Source organism: Nelumbo nucifera, chromosome 6 (genome assembly GCF_055504915.1).
Source record: "Nelumbo nucifera cultivar China Antique chromosome 6, China Antique-T2T, whole genome shotgun sequence".
Lineage (NCBI taxonomy): Eukaryota > Viridiplantae > Streptophyta > Magnoliopsida > Proteales > Nelumbonaceae > Nelumbo > Nelumbo nucifera.
The window spans coordinates 10,431,461-10,446,830 of record NC_142654.1 but is presented as its reverse complement, the minus strand read 5'-3'; the positions used below and the strand labels follow the sequence as shown (position 1 = coordinate 10,446,830).

Below are 15,370 nucleotides of genomic sequence, written 5' to 3'. Positions count from 1 at the left end.
ACAACCCACTGTTATGTTTATTTGCTGATTGTTGATTGTCATTTATCAGCCATAATTAATTCCAGATCATCTTCTTGAATTGAATCTTGAATTAGACACCAAACCCTAGACACATTCGACCCAGATTGGACCGAATCTGTGGCTCAATAAGGACTGTTCACAGCCCTAAAATTTGATAATGGGCCGAGGGTTTGATGGCTGATTGCAAGATGCAATTCGGCTCAACTTGTAAAACCTAGTATTGTTAAGTTAAAACTGCATCAGCCCTAATTCAGCTATATGGGCCGAACTACTTTTTGCAGTTCAGCGCATGTACCTAGATAATGTTATATGATAATGTTATGGGCTCTAATGGGCTGATACTAATTTAACCTAACTATTTTAGGGTTTTACAGATGATTAAAATTGATTGGATCAATTGTGCCTTTGTTTCATGCATGTGATGTATGATGTGTGATGTGCTACGTACATGGGCCATAAGCACTTGGCCCATGTTAATTCAATAGTGGCTCTTTCGCACACCATGGCTGAATGCACATCATTGCCATGGTGTTCTTAATATCATTGGATGATCTCCCTTGTTGATGGGCCCTACATCAGCTTCCTCCCCAAGAGGAACCATGCAGAACCCTAGCCGTTTAGGGCCCATCTGAATCTGACTTTAAGAAAGTCAGTGTGAGCCACTTTGGTTTGACCTAAATAAAACTAGGGCGTAATTATTCGTTACCTCCAGCAAAATATAAGTGCATGTGATAAGAAAATTCATATGATGAACTCTTTAAAGGCCTTCCATCATTAACATGAAGATGGGTCCTTCAGTAATGAGGAGAGGCACCATAAAATTGGGCTATCTATTTGCTGTTGGATCTGTTGGATTATTTCATAAGATGATAGAGGGCGTCATAGACCGATGTGGGAGGGGCCTATCCTAAAATGGAAGACTCTCTCACGATACCTTGGCATTCACGAATATGATGGATAAGCACTTACTTGACAGAAAGGTTTAATCTAAATTGGCAATGAACCTTGTCTGACAAAGGCCAAAGGGAAAGCTCATAAGATGAGTAGATATGATCATTCACAGAAAGTGGTGGGGTTATGCAGCTGAAATAGTTGGCTCCATGCAATTTATGTGGATTCCCACATTTCTAGAGACATTTCGTAGTCTCCGTAACTGAGATAGGAGGGAAATCTCATAGATGAACAAATGGAAATGGAACATAGATTAAAAGCCATATCTATGTAGTAAACATGAATCAATTTAGGTTGTGGACTAATAATCTGCCTTGCCTTTAATTAGAAATGACAAACGGACAATTCACCATGTTATTGGACGATAACAAACTTAAGAGCCCAAATTATGCTGACTGGTTCTGTAACCTTATGTTAGTGTTAACGTTCGAGAAATTGGACAAGGTTGCTAAGAACCCTGCTCCGGATCGTCCAGGCGATAGGGCTTCTGAGGCACGCAGGAAAGAGTATCAAGAATGGGAAGAGAAGAACTCTCTTGCCCAATGCTACATCATAGCCTCCCTCGACAATTCGATTGGATCGAAGTGTCCAAGGATATCCTGGATAGTCTGAGGACCATGTATGAAGAGCAAAATCGTTCTATTCGTCAGAAGGTCTTGAAGCTGTTCATGACTGCTAAAATGACCGAGAGTCAGATGGTTCATGACCATTGTCTCAAGATGATGGGTTACATTAATGAACTAGAGGCACTCGGGTCAGGGCTAGATCATGTCACCAAGGTTGATGCCATCCTAAACTCTTTGCCTCCCTCCTTCAATCAGTTTATCATGAACTACAACATGAATACTCTAAATGTTAGCCTTCAAAAACTCGGCAATATATTGCAGAGGGCTGAAGAACTAATTAAGAAGGATAAACCAATAGCCATGCTTGTTGAAGGTGGCAATTCGGGTAAGAAGAAGAGGAGGGCAAAGAAAAAGCCTTAGAAGAAGACTAGCAAATCGAAAAAGCAGAAGAAGGACAAAGCATCAGATGCCTATCACTTTTGTAAACAGACTGGCCACTGGAAGAGGAGTTGTCCTCAATATCTAGAGACTAAGAAGCAAGGTATTTGAATCTTTTATCATAGAGACCAATTTGTTGGTCACTTCTACTTCCTGGTGTATTGACTCCGGGGCTTCAACTCATGCATGTAACACATTGCAAGGGTTCAAGACAAGCAGAAGACCGAGTAACGAAGAAGTAACGCTCTACTTGGAGACTTCTACAACAGTTGCAGCTACAGCTATAGGAACTATAGAACTAGTTTTCAGAGAATGAACAATTGTACTTAAAGATTGTCTTTTCGCACCTAATTTAAGAAGAAATTTGATTTCTGTCTCAAAACTATGTTTGGATGGTTATTCTATCTTATTTAGTAATGTGATTACTATTACACGGAATAACAAATTCCTCACATACGGAGAACTTGAGAACAGTCTCTATGTTCTCCATCCTTCTTTGGAAACAAACATTACTGAAACTACGTCGAAAATAATCCCCAAGAAGAGAACTCGTGATACAATTAATCCCACATGCCTGTGGCATTACCGACTTGGCCACATTAATATAGATCGTATCACAAGGTTGGTAAAGGATGGTCCTTTGGATTTTCTAACTGTAAAAGATCTTCCAACCTGTGAACCTTGCCTTTAGGGTAAGATGACAAAGCGGTCATATACAGGAAAGCCCGAAAGATCTACAGGCACACTTGACCTTATACATACTGATGTATGTGGTCTTATGAATGTTAGGACACGTAACCAACATGTTTATTTTATAACATTTAACGATGATTTTTCACGGTATGGTTATGTGTACCTAATGAGACATAAGTCTGAATCCTTTGAAAAGTTCAAAGAGTTCAGGCAAGAGGTCGAGAAACAGTTAGGGAGAGAAATTAAAACCCTTCGATCAGATCGAGGCAGCGAGTATCTCTCTGACAATTTCAGGGACTACTTAAAGGAAAATGGGATTATATCACAACTGGCTCCTCCTGCTACACCACAATTAAACGGTGTGTCAGAGAGGAGAAATCGGACTCTAATAGATATGGTCCTCTCACTTCTCATCCACTCAGAGCTATCCACATCCTTTTGGGGTTTCGCATTAGAGACTGCAATTTACGTGTTGAACTGGGTTCCAACCGAATCCATTCCTAAGACCATATGATCTATGGACCGGTAAGAAACCAAGTGTGAGACACTTGAAGATTTGGGGTTATCCGGCACATGTTAAAAGAACTAGTGCTGACAAATTGGAATCCAAGACTAGTCATTGCCTATTTGTAGGTTACCCCAAAGGTTCTGTAGGTTACTTATTCTATGATCCAAAAGAGCAAAAGGTGTTTTGCAGTCGAAATGCCTACTTCCTAGAGGAAGATAACATCCTGGATAATCTTCATCAGAAAGTTGTTCTTGATGAGGAAAGCCCAGGGGTAGTGGGAGATGTCCCACCAACTCCAAAAAATAACCAACTTAGAAGATCTACCCGGGTTTCCAGGCCTCCAGTTAATTACGACTATGACCAAGAAAGTTTGGTGGAAGCCATGAACAGTGAGGAGGATCCCGTGACTTATACAGAAGCTATGTTAGACATAGATTCCTTGAAGTAGGTAGATGCCATGAGAGTTGAGATGGACTCAATGGAGACCAATGGAGTCTATACTCTAGTAGATCCGCCCCTGGGGTAAAAGCAATTGATTGCAAATGGATCTATAAGAGGAAGAAGGGCCCCGATGGTAAGGTTGAGACCCACAAGGCTTGTCTTGTAGAAAAAGGGTATACTCAAAAAGAGGGAATTAACTATGAGGAAACCTTTTCGCCCGTGGCCATGCTTAAATCCATTAGGATCCTGCTAGCTGTAGAAGCATACCATGACTACGAGATTTGGCAAATGGATGTCAAAACCGCGTTCCTGAACGGAGATCTTACTAAAGATATCTATATGCAGCAACCTCTAGGTTTCATAGCTGCAAGTTAGGAACACATGGTATGTAAACTTAATCGATCCATATATGGACTTAAGCAAGCTTCTAGGAGCTAGAACATCCGGTTTGACTCTACTGTCAAACAGTTTGACTTTGAGCAGAATCCGGATGAGCCCTGTGTTTACAGGAAGACAGTGAGAGATAAGGTTACGTTCCTAATTTTGTATGTAGATGACATTCTACTTATTGGGAATGATGTAGGAATGTTAACTACGGTGAAAGTGTGGCTTTCGCAGCAATGCTCCATGAATAGATCTTGGAGAAGCCTACTACATCTTGGGACTTTGACTCTATAGAGATAGATCGAAGAGGATAATAGGATTATCCCAGTCTACTTACATTGACAAAATTGTCAAAAGATACAGTATAGAGAACTCCAAGAAAGGAAATGTTCCTTTTAGCCTCTGCACTTCATCTAGCCACAAATGATTGTTTTTTACTCTTCCATGAGACCAAGTTTCCTCCCACAAAGGTGCATACCCCTAATGTAGATCTCTTGTTATCTAAGCAACCTGCCCAATTTGCATCTCTGTAGGAATCCAACTTTAAATTTTCATGGTCTAAGAAAAGAATCCCTATGTCGGGATGATTCTTCAAGTATGCAAGTATCCTCTCAATGGCTTCCTAGTCTTAAACCCGAGGAGCATGCATATACTGGCTCACAACACTAACAACATGAGAGATGTCTGGACGTGTCATACATAAATATAATAGTTGGCCTACCATCCTCTGATATCTTCCCACATCCTTAACCAACTCACCATCCAAAAAATTAATTCTATGATTTGGGTCAATAGGAGTATCAGCTGGTTTAGCACCTAGCTTCCCAGTCTCCTGTAGTAAATCCAACACATACTTCCTCTGAGAGATGAAAATCCCATACTTGGATCTTGCAACCTCAATCCCCAGAAAGTATTTCAGTTCACCTAAATCCTTGATTTCAAACTCTTGTTGTAGTGACTTCTTGAGTGCATCAATCTCCTTCAGATCATTTCCTATAACAACTATATCATCTACATATACAATCAATACTGACAAGAGTGTCTCTTCATTTTACAAAGAGAGTATGGTCAAATTGAGCCTGTGTGTACCCAAAACAGATAAGTGCTCCTCTAAACCTGTCAAACCATGCCCTAGGTGACTGCTTCAAACGATATAGTGATTTTTTCAGCCTGTAAACTTTCCCCTTACCAGCATTCTCATAAAAACCAGTTGGAATGTCCATATATACCTCCTCTTGCAGATCACCATTAAGGAAAGCATTTTTAACATCACTGGAATAGAGGCCATGAATACATAGCTGCTAGGGACAAGAGAATTCGAACTGAGCTCATCTTAGCAACTGGTGCAAAAGTCTCCAAGTAATCAATACCATAGGTCAGTGTATACCCTTTTGCAACCAACCTTTCCTTGTACCTCTCTATGCTACCATCAGCCCTGTATTTCACAATGAACACCCATATGCATCTGACTGTCTCTTTATCTATAGAAAGATCAACTATTTCCCATGTCTGATTCTTAACCAAGGCTTCCATTTCTTCTTGCATATCTAGTTTCCAATCAAGTTTGGAGAGACCCTCACTGACATTCCTGGGTATAGACACAGAATCCAAGGAAAAAAGGGAAGCACGATAGGAGGGTGATAAGGCAATGTAGGAGAGATGGTGTGAAATGCAATGGGCTGTACACTTTCTCTTCCCTTTGCGGAGTGCAATGGGAAGATCAAGATCAGTGGGATCAACTGCCACAATAGTGTTAGGTACAAAAGCATCACTATCAGGAGAAATAATAGGCTCAAGGTCAAGGGAAATACCTGGAATTGTATCAGCCGAACCTAGGATCTTAGATGGACTAATGGAGAGTGGTGTAGGTTATTCTATCTAAGCATGTGTGGAGTCAACCCTCTTCTGGTGGCGCTAATAGACCTATGAGGCTAGTCGTAGTGGATCAAGCAGTGGGATTGTAGTTGTTGATGGTGGAATAAGTGGATCATATAAAAGAATAAATGACACCGGAAGAGAGCAGGTTGTGAGTTCTCCACCCCAAGACACTCCCCTTGAGGAGAACCGCCCAAGAAAAAGAAAGTAGACTCAAAAAAGACAAACCTGCTCCCCAACACTGGATCATAACAACAATAACCCCTTTTGGTTTTGAGCATACCCAAGGAAAACACATTTTTGGCCTTAGGATCTAGTTTCTTGCGATGAGGACAAAGAATGTGAACAAAGGAGACACCCAAAGACTCTTAAAGGTATATGAAATATCTCCCCATCTGGAAAAAGCAAGCTAAAAGGTGCCTTAAACCCCAAAGTGCGTGAAAGAACACTGTTAATCAAATACACGGTTGTGAGAATTGCATCCCCCCAAAAATGAATAGGAACTGAGGCACACACCATAAGGCTCCTTGCCACCTCCACAATATGTCTATTCTTCCTCTCTACTACCCCATTCTGTTGCGGTGTGTATGCACAACTACTCTGATGAATCATACCATGCTCCAAAAAGTATGATGACAAGTCCTTCTCAAAGTATTCTCTACCAGTGAGAACCATCTGGTAGAACTGTCACACCAAAATGGGTACTTCATCACGTGATCTCATCAGATATAACCAAGAATATCGTATATAACCATCCACAAACAAGAGAAAATAATGGTAACCACCCATGGAAGAAATGTGGTAAGGACCCCATACAACAATATGAACAGTATCAAAAGCAAAGAAGCTTCTTTTATTACTTGGTTTAAAAGAATGTCTACAATGCTTTCCCAACTGATAGCTTTCACATTCCAAACTAGACAACTGAATAGACTCAAACAACTTTGGAAACAAAAACCTCAATGAAATGAAAGAAAGATGACCCAAACAGTTATGCCAGAGCATACTCTGTCTCACCGACTCTGATCCACTACTGCTGCTGCTACTAACATGATGGTTCTAATGTCTCGGAATCTCATCCAGAAAGTAGACTCCATTCACCTCACGACTACTCCAAATCATCCTCCTTGATTCCAGATCCTGCAAAACACAATTACCAAGAAGAAAGGTCACTGAATAGTTCAAAATTTTCATCAGAGAGCTTACTGAAAAAAAAAAAAAAAAAAAAAGATTAATGTTAGAGTTTAGGGACATGTAAGACAGAGGATAAAGTAATGTCATTAGTCACTCTTACTGTCCCTTTCCTAGCAATGGGAATATGGGAACCATCTGTTGTAGAGACTCTATCCCTACCAAAGCACAACTGGTAAGAACTAAAGAGGGTAGATATATTGGTCATGTGCTCAGATGCTCCTGAGTCTTTAATTTAGGGAGGTCCCTCCTTACCTGAGGTGGATACATGATTTGCAACTGCATATGAACTACCTGTATGAGCAAAGAAAGTAGTATGGTTGGCTCTTGTACTGTTCTACCCATCTGAAGAACTAGAATTGGCTAAATCCTTCTTACTCATAAGTTGTCCATACTTTTCCAATTTAGTTCTCACTGCTACTGTTGCAATAGACTCCAGATCAGCCTAGGAGAGGGGTCCTGAAGGGTCTCCTATAATCGCCACATTTGCATTTCCCTTCTTGTTCTTGATCCAACCTGGTATGAGATGAGGGTAAAGCTTCCAATAGGTGTCTCTGGTGTGCTTAGTCTTCTTGCAATAGTCACACACCAAGTCCTTATTGTCCTCTTTCCTAGCCTCATTACTCCCCCTGTCTCCATTTGGCTTAGATTTAACTATACTAACCATAGCTGACTCAGATCAATGCCAAGTTGTCTCAACATGACATTCCTCCTGCTCTCTTCCCCAGAGACAAAGGCATAAACTTGAGAAAGAGTCACACTTTCTCTAGAAAGGAGATGTTGCCTAGCAATGTCGAATTCAAGGTTCAGCCCAACCAAGAACTCAAAAACCCTATTCTTTTCTACCAACCCCTAATAGGTTGTTGCGTCCTTCATACTCTCCCAAACCATAGTTTCTAAGTGGTCGATATCCTGCCAAAGAGTGTCAGCATGGAGAAATAGGTGGCAAGAGGTGTATCTCCCTATTTTGTACTAATCACCCGATTCCTTAACTGATAGACTCTAGCTACATTTTGTTTCTGGGAATAGGTTTTAGTCACTCCATCCCAAATCTCCTTTGCAGTATTAGCCCACAAAAAATTTTTACCAATGTGAAGTAACATAGAGCTACACAGCCAGGTCATCACCATGTAATTCTCCTGTACCCATCAGGAGGGATCTGTTTCAGGTTTCTTCTTCTCACAATGATGTACCCCGATTTCCCATGAGCACCAATGGCCATCTTGACTGATTGTGCCCATTCTAGATAATTTGTACCATCAAACTTCACTATAGTAATAATTTCATACCCAAAAATATCACTACTACCTCCAACACCCAGACCCATGTTACTGGTGGACTTCTGTTCGGTACTCCAACTCTCCATTTTACTTCAAACAATTCAAAAGTAGAAAATAATTAGGTAGAGAGCCTCCAAGATCAAATCGATCTCACACACGAAGGTAATAGACCTTTCCGGAAGAAGAAAACCTTATCCGGAGAGAAATCTCTCTCCTCCCATTGTCTCCCACCAAAGAGAAAAGTGAATTGGCCACTCCAGTTCTTCCTGATTTTGATGCCAAAACATAGATCACCCTCTTGATGAATAAATCACACCAAAAAATCAAAGAACTAGGCAATCTAAAATAGATTGATCAGCCCTTTATCTCCTCATGCAATTAGCTGATCTAGGACTGCATGGAAAAAACTCCAAGAAACCCTAGCTGAGCTCTGATACCAAGTAGAAAAGTGCTGAAATAAAAAAAGAAAAAAATTTGTAAAAGAAAGGAATATTTCTTGTAGAATAAGAGAAGAAAGGAGAAAAGAGAAGAGATTTGAGAGAGAAAAGAGAGCAATAATGCTGGCTGCCCTCTTCACTATTATTTATAGTCTAAAATAATAAAGAGTACAAAGACCAATGTGCCCTTATAGGGCATCTAACACATAAAATGGCACAAAACAATTAAAATAACTTCTCAAAAAGGACCCAACAAGAGTGTTGTGGTCCCCACTTCCAATCTAAATAGTAAATAATAAAAAACTACCACTATAGACTACACAAGAGTGTTGCAGCTATTTTGTCCACGATTTGAGTCCCTCTCACCTCAAACTTGATCTCAAGTCTATCAAGTGTTTTTTTTGGGTTACTCTTTAGTCCAAAAAGGGTACAAGTGCTTTGATCTTAACTCTAGCCAACGGTATGTGTCTAAGGATGTTGCATTTTTTAAGCCTACTTTTTTCTAGTCACCTCATCCTTCTATTCAATGGGAGAATATTAGTGAAGATCAGACTCTTTTTTTTTTTTTTTGTCTTCATGTTCCTGTCTCTGTAGATATTCCAGGTTTATCTTCCTCTTTAGTCTCTTCACACTTGCAGTGATGGTACTCCTACTCCTACTCTTACTCCTCCCCTTGTTCCTCAGCAACGTTCTTGATAATAGTGGTTCATAGAGCACAGAAGGAAGGCTACTCATAAGGCTAATTATCTCTGACAATTTGATCACCTGGCTCCAAGTAATTCTGAAAGCAACCTTGAACCTGAGATTCTTGTTGCTTTGAGCTTCTTATTCCCACTTTTACTAAACCTCATACCTTACAATGCAATACCTAACCTTGACCTTTCCATTGCGGTTCGAAAAGGAAAAACGAAATGCAATACCTATCCAATCACTAATTATGTTTCTTATAATGCCCTTTCACCTTCCTATTATGCTTATGTTTCTGCCATTTCCTCTATTTCTATTCCTTGTAACATTACAAATGCAGTGCAGTCCTCTCAGTAGAAGGATGTTATGAACCTAAGAGATGGAGGCCCTTGTAAAGAACCAAACCTAGGAGATTGTTCCTCTTCCCAAGGGTAAGGTGTTGCAAGTGGGTGTATATAGTTAAACACTGGGAAGATGGCTCAATTGAAAGATACAAAGCTAGGTTGGTGGCAAAAGGATACTCCTAAACATATGGGATTGACTATCAAGAGACCTTTGCACCTATTGCCAAAATGAACTCTATTTGAGTGATTATATCTCTTGATGCTCAGTATTCATGGCCTTTATACCAAATGGGTGTGAAGAATGTCTTCCTCAATGGAGATCTTCAAGAGGAGGTCGACATGGATCTTCCCCAGGAGTAAGCTTCCCTGACAGTAGGGGGAAGGTTTGTTGTCTGAAGAAATCCCTTTGTGGGCTTAAAAAACCTCCTAGAGTTTGGTTTGATAGATTTAGAAACATTGTTCTTAAAATTGGGTTCATTTAATCACATGTAGATCATACTCTCTTCATAAGAAGAGTTAATGGCCTAGTGACTCTATGTATATGTTGATAACATTGTTATCACCGAAGATGATAACTCCAAAATAGTCCAAATAAAGTCATTTCTTGCTTCTGAATTTGAGATCAAAGGAAGGGTGCAAACTAGTTGAAACCCCTATTTACCCAAATCATAAACTAAATGCTAATGATGAAGACATTCTTCTAGACAAGAGTGTCTATTTGAGACTAGTTGGTCAGCTTCTTTATTTGTGCTTGACCAGAACTGATTTATCCTATGCCGTGAGTGTGGTGAGCCAGCAAATGCATAACCCCAGACTTTCACATATGCAGGCAGTTAACAGGATCCTTGCCTACTTAAAGGGGTGCCCAGGCAAAGGAATGTTGTATTCCAACCATGGGAATCTCAAGGTCGAGCCCTATACTAAATTACTAATGCTGATTGGGTAAGTTCTATGGACGATAGGAGATCTACCTCTACTTATTGTGCATCAGTGGGAAGTAATGTTATATCTTAGAGAAGTAAAAAGCAATCAGTTGAGGTTGGCAGTTAATTCATTAGAGAAAGGATAGTTAGTGGAGAAATGTGTATGCCTTTTGTTAAGTCAGATGATCAACTTGCTAATTGTCTTACCAAGGGCCTCCACCCTCCACAAGCCAAAGCTTGATAGAAACCTAGGAGATCAAGAATGATAGATATCTATACTTAGCTTGAGGGGGTGTTTTGAGATTAGCATTGTGGGTAGGAGTATTTATTTCTTTTCTCCTTATATATGTTTGGTCACCCATTCAAGGGCACATATGTAATTTCTCTTCTCTAAGATAAATGAGAATTTTCTTGGCTGTGAACAATAACACACCCTATTCTCCCAAAATTCATATACTCTTCATTCCAACTGAAACCAAGCATGAAGAGAGTACCAATAAAAGCACAACATAAGAAAGCAAAGATTTCACAAATTCAGAATTAACGCCCAATTTTTTATCAATAAAAAAACTTTCATTAATCAAACAAAATAATTAATTACGAAGAGGGGGAGATAAACTGTCTTAACTCCCCCAACAGAGGCTAGAGCCCAAAAACTGATAAAGACCAGAATTACAACTGAGCCTAAGAAATAGATTCCCTAATCACCCATTGCATGGCTAACCCATCAGAAAACAAGTTAACACAAACTCAACACCCAATCCATGACATTATATTGTTAGCATGGAAGAAAACAAAGACAAGGAAGACTAACAGATGACTTTGGAAGTAGATTTGACATTCTAATGACTTCATGCATGATACATCAATGTGTTACTTCTCAAGATTGAAATTTTGTAGAGATCATGCTCATCCATTTTTGTAGTGCATAAAGGGTATATAAGAGACCATTTTCCCATTAATTTATAAATTATAATTTTAATGCCCAAATTTCTTGAAAGATTGAGGCAAGCAATTGACTATGTTTTACCTGAGAAGAAAACAAAGTGCATCTTGAAATTGCTTCTTCATTCCACTGCACAAACTCAGTCACTACAGAAACTGATATCTGCTGTTGTGAAGATGCTATTGAAGCTCCCTTTGAGCGTCCAATTGTCCCACTTGACTCAGATTGCTGATGACTTTCTGCACGTAGTTCTTCCATCTGCCAAGGCATATGAAGATTTAGCCTATTGACAAACTTACATCTAATTAATACATTAAGCCAAAATGGAATTGTAGCTTAACAAGACAAGTTTTGGATTAAAAACCTTTGCCTGATAGAGCTGTCTTAGGCAAGCCTGCTCGTTGTCAGGATACTCATCTATGTGAGAAAGAAATAGAGATTCTATAAGGCCTAAAACAACAAAAATGGTTACTGTTAGTGCATAGAAAATGAGAGACCTACAAGGATCTGGTATAATGATAACAACAATAAAAGCAACTTCTCAACCAACATTAATCATTTAAAATATCTTATTATCTATAAATTCCATCACTAGAGAATCAAAGCCTGTTGTGCTCAAACAATGAACACTTCTATGTTATATCCAAAATAGAAAGCATAGCATTAGAACTTTGCTACTATATCAAATAAAACTGGTCAATCAAAATTTATGCATTAAACATTCATTGGAATTGTGGAAAATATTGCATTAAAAATTTATGAGACATCTGTCCACACCCATTTTTGGGCTGGATACATATTCTTAATGATAGTTTGTATTTCCACCATGATGCAGTTTGTACTATGTGCTGCAGAGGACATTTATGTCTTTTCTCCTTTTTTATTTTGTACAGTCGCCCTAGCCTATATAATCAAAATCTGGCTCCGCCAGCCCGAACTTTTGGCTCTCACATCTCTTTCTTCTCTTCTCCTTCTTCTCCCTTTCCTTCTTCCTTGCTGAAATCATGGTATCAGAGCAAAACAGTGCTCTGTATATTTTTTTCTTCATTGGTTGAAGACATCCTCTGTGTTCAATGGACTGAGAATGGAGAAAACAAGTTTGTTCTGGACCTAAGAACTCTTCAGGTGCACCTTTCTCACCTGTTCTGGGCTGAATCTCAACCGAAGTAATTCCAGAAGCTTGTTGATGACTGTTTGAGGCGGAGTGTTGTAATAATAGAGTTATGACCACAGGGAGTGAAAGTGTCTTTTTATCCTTTTCATTTTTAAGTGATGTCAACAATAATAAGGGCACCACCTGTCCAATCTTTGGATCTCCAATTATTCGATATTCTCTTCCTCAAATTTATTTCTCCTATCTCTTCTTCTTAGCTTTTTTTATCAGTACATTCTTCTTAGCTTCTTCTTTCTCTTTTCACTGAACTATAGAACTCTTTGGCACATAGAGAGATTTGTAGCTAAATTTGGAAGATGCTGATTAGAAATCTTTCCTATTTGCCTGGGGTATGAATTAGGGTTTCCTAGATGGATTTAAAAGTATATTTTAAGACTCCACTCTCAGATTTGATCTACCCTATACACCCTATGCAATTCAGCCATTGAAGAAGATAGTCTTCATATTGTGATTCCCCCTTCACTGCTCACTAACTTAAATTGTTTGAGTCTATTGAGCCAGACTTATTCCTACCTGTTTGCTCATTTGATTAGCATCTGTTGAAGGTTGATTTACTGCTCAAAAGTTTAGGGGTCGATCAGAGAATTGCAGAGAACATCCATTGAAGCGAGACTTGAAGTTGTGCCACTTGCAGCTGCTTGTCAGGATCAACAAGTGGTGGCAGTTTGTACTGTGAACACCATATTTTAACCAGCTACACTTTTGGTTGGGTTTCTCCATCAGATAATCTTCTTTTCTTGGTTTTGGGCTTGAGACATCATGATCCAATCCCCAATTTGATCCAGGTTGGAGAGAAGGTTTCTCTCTATGGTGCGATTTAGCAAATAGCAGTTTCTTGGGTAAATTTTGGAATTTTCCCCGGTGCGTTTTGGCCTATTAACAATGCATCCATCATCCAATTGATAAGACATGATATTTCCTGTATCATCCCTAAATGCCCCTCCGATACCTAATAGACCAGGATTTTTTTTATCAGCAACACAGAATTTTTTAATTGATAAGATTAAAAAGCATATACACAATCACGGTGGCCTCCATAATAGACCAGGATTTCCAATGATGCATCCATCAAAATTCTACTTGACCTGATCTAAAAAATGGTAGCCTCCACAATCCGTACCTCTTAAACCAAAGTCTTGTTTTTGAGGTATTTTCTATCCAACGCCAACCTATTGTGATGTCATCCATGGAAATTGAGGTATTTCACTCAATTTCCTGCACTTATAATTACAATTTCAGTAGTCGCTCAAGATTGAACAGACACTTCAAAGGAGAAGAAAAAAAATAAGAAAATAAGAGGAAGAAAAAGAGAGAGAGAGAGAGAGAGAGAGAGAGATAGAGAGAGAGAGAGATTTTGATAAAAGTGAGTTGGGTTGATGTTTGAAACAGCCGCCCCCCTCTTAAATTTATATACATAGTATCATACTTGTAAAAGGACTGAATTGCTTACATGGCAAGATAAGATAAGATTAGATAAAGCTGAAAAAAGACTAATCCTAATCTTATAAAAGACTAGTCCTAATCTTATAAAAGACTAGTTCTAATCTTATCATAAAGAACTAATCCTAATCATAACTTATTACTGACATACGAACAGTGGGGACCACATTAGTGTTCTCTATACTCCCCCTCAAGTTGGGAATAGATGTTTGTCATTCCCAACTTGCATAGATCTGGCTCTAACTTCTTCCTTAAAACCGCCTTGGTGAGAAGACCTGCCAGCTGCATGTCAGAGGTGATGTATGGAAGAGATACTTCTTGAGATGTAACCGTTTCTCTAATAAAATGTCAATCCACTTCAATATGCTTAGTTCTGTCGTGTTGTACCGGATTATGGGCTATATTGATGGCAGCCTAATTATCACAGTACAACATCAAGGGTTTCTCATAAACAATACCTAACTCCTCAAATAATGATCTCAACCATAGAATTTCAGCTACACCATTTGCCATGGACCTATATTCAGCTTCAGAACTAGAACGAGAAACAACATTTTGTTTCTTGCTCCTCCAAGAGACAAGGTTACCTCCTACAAAAGCACAATATCCAAAGGTAGATCTTCGATCATCAACACACCCAGCCCAATCAGCATTTGTGTAAACTTCTATCTTAATGTGATCATTATTCTTGAATAAAATGCCTCTGCCTAGGCACCACCTCAAATATGCTAGTATCCTCTCAACTACAAAGAGGTGAGTAGTCCTAGGAGAGTGCATATATTGACTAACCACACTCTACCCTCTGCACTGATCTTGTGATTTTGTTCAATGGATGTGTCAGTAGGCTTAACACCCAACTTTCTTGTTTCTTCCAATAGGTCAAGAACATACTTTCTTTGAGAAACAAAAATCCCATGCTTGGATCTGGCTACCTCAATGCCCAAGAAGTATCGTAGTTCTCCCAGATCTTTTACCTCAAACTCTTGATAGAGTTGCTTAAGGGACTCACTCTCAATATTATCATTTCCTGTTACTACAATATCATCCACATATACAGCAAGCAAGGTTAAG

At 39.2% G+C, this 15,370-nt stretch overlaps 1 protein-coding gene across 16 annotated transcripts in view; it reads right to left on the bottom strand.

The window, feature by feature from the left end:
• The window catches only part of LOC104587548 (exocyst complex component SEC10b-like), an 80,917-nt gene that overhangs the window by 24,022 nt on the left and 41,525 nt on the right, over window positions 1-15,370 (bottom strand). For all 16 annotated transcript variants that reach the window (XR_016077415.1, XM_088889838.1, XM_088889835.1 and 13 more), the window contains 2 exons: window positions 12,050-12,135; window positions 11,770-11,943 (listed from right to left, as the gene is read on the bottom strand). Coding sequence is in view for 15 of the 16 variants with exons in the window: in XM_088889838.1 (XP_088745964.1) it covers window positions 11,770-11,943; window positions 12,050-12,135 (260 nt within the window). In the remaining variant the exon portion in view is untranslated. The remainder of the gene's footprint in view (window positions 1-11,769; window positions 11,944-12,049; window positions 12,136-15,370) is intronic.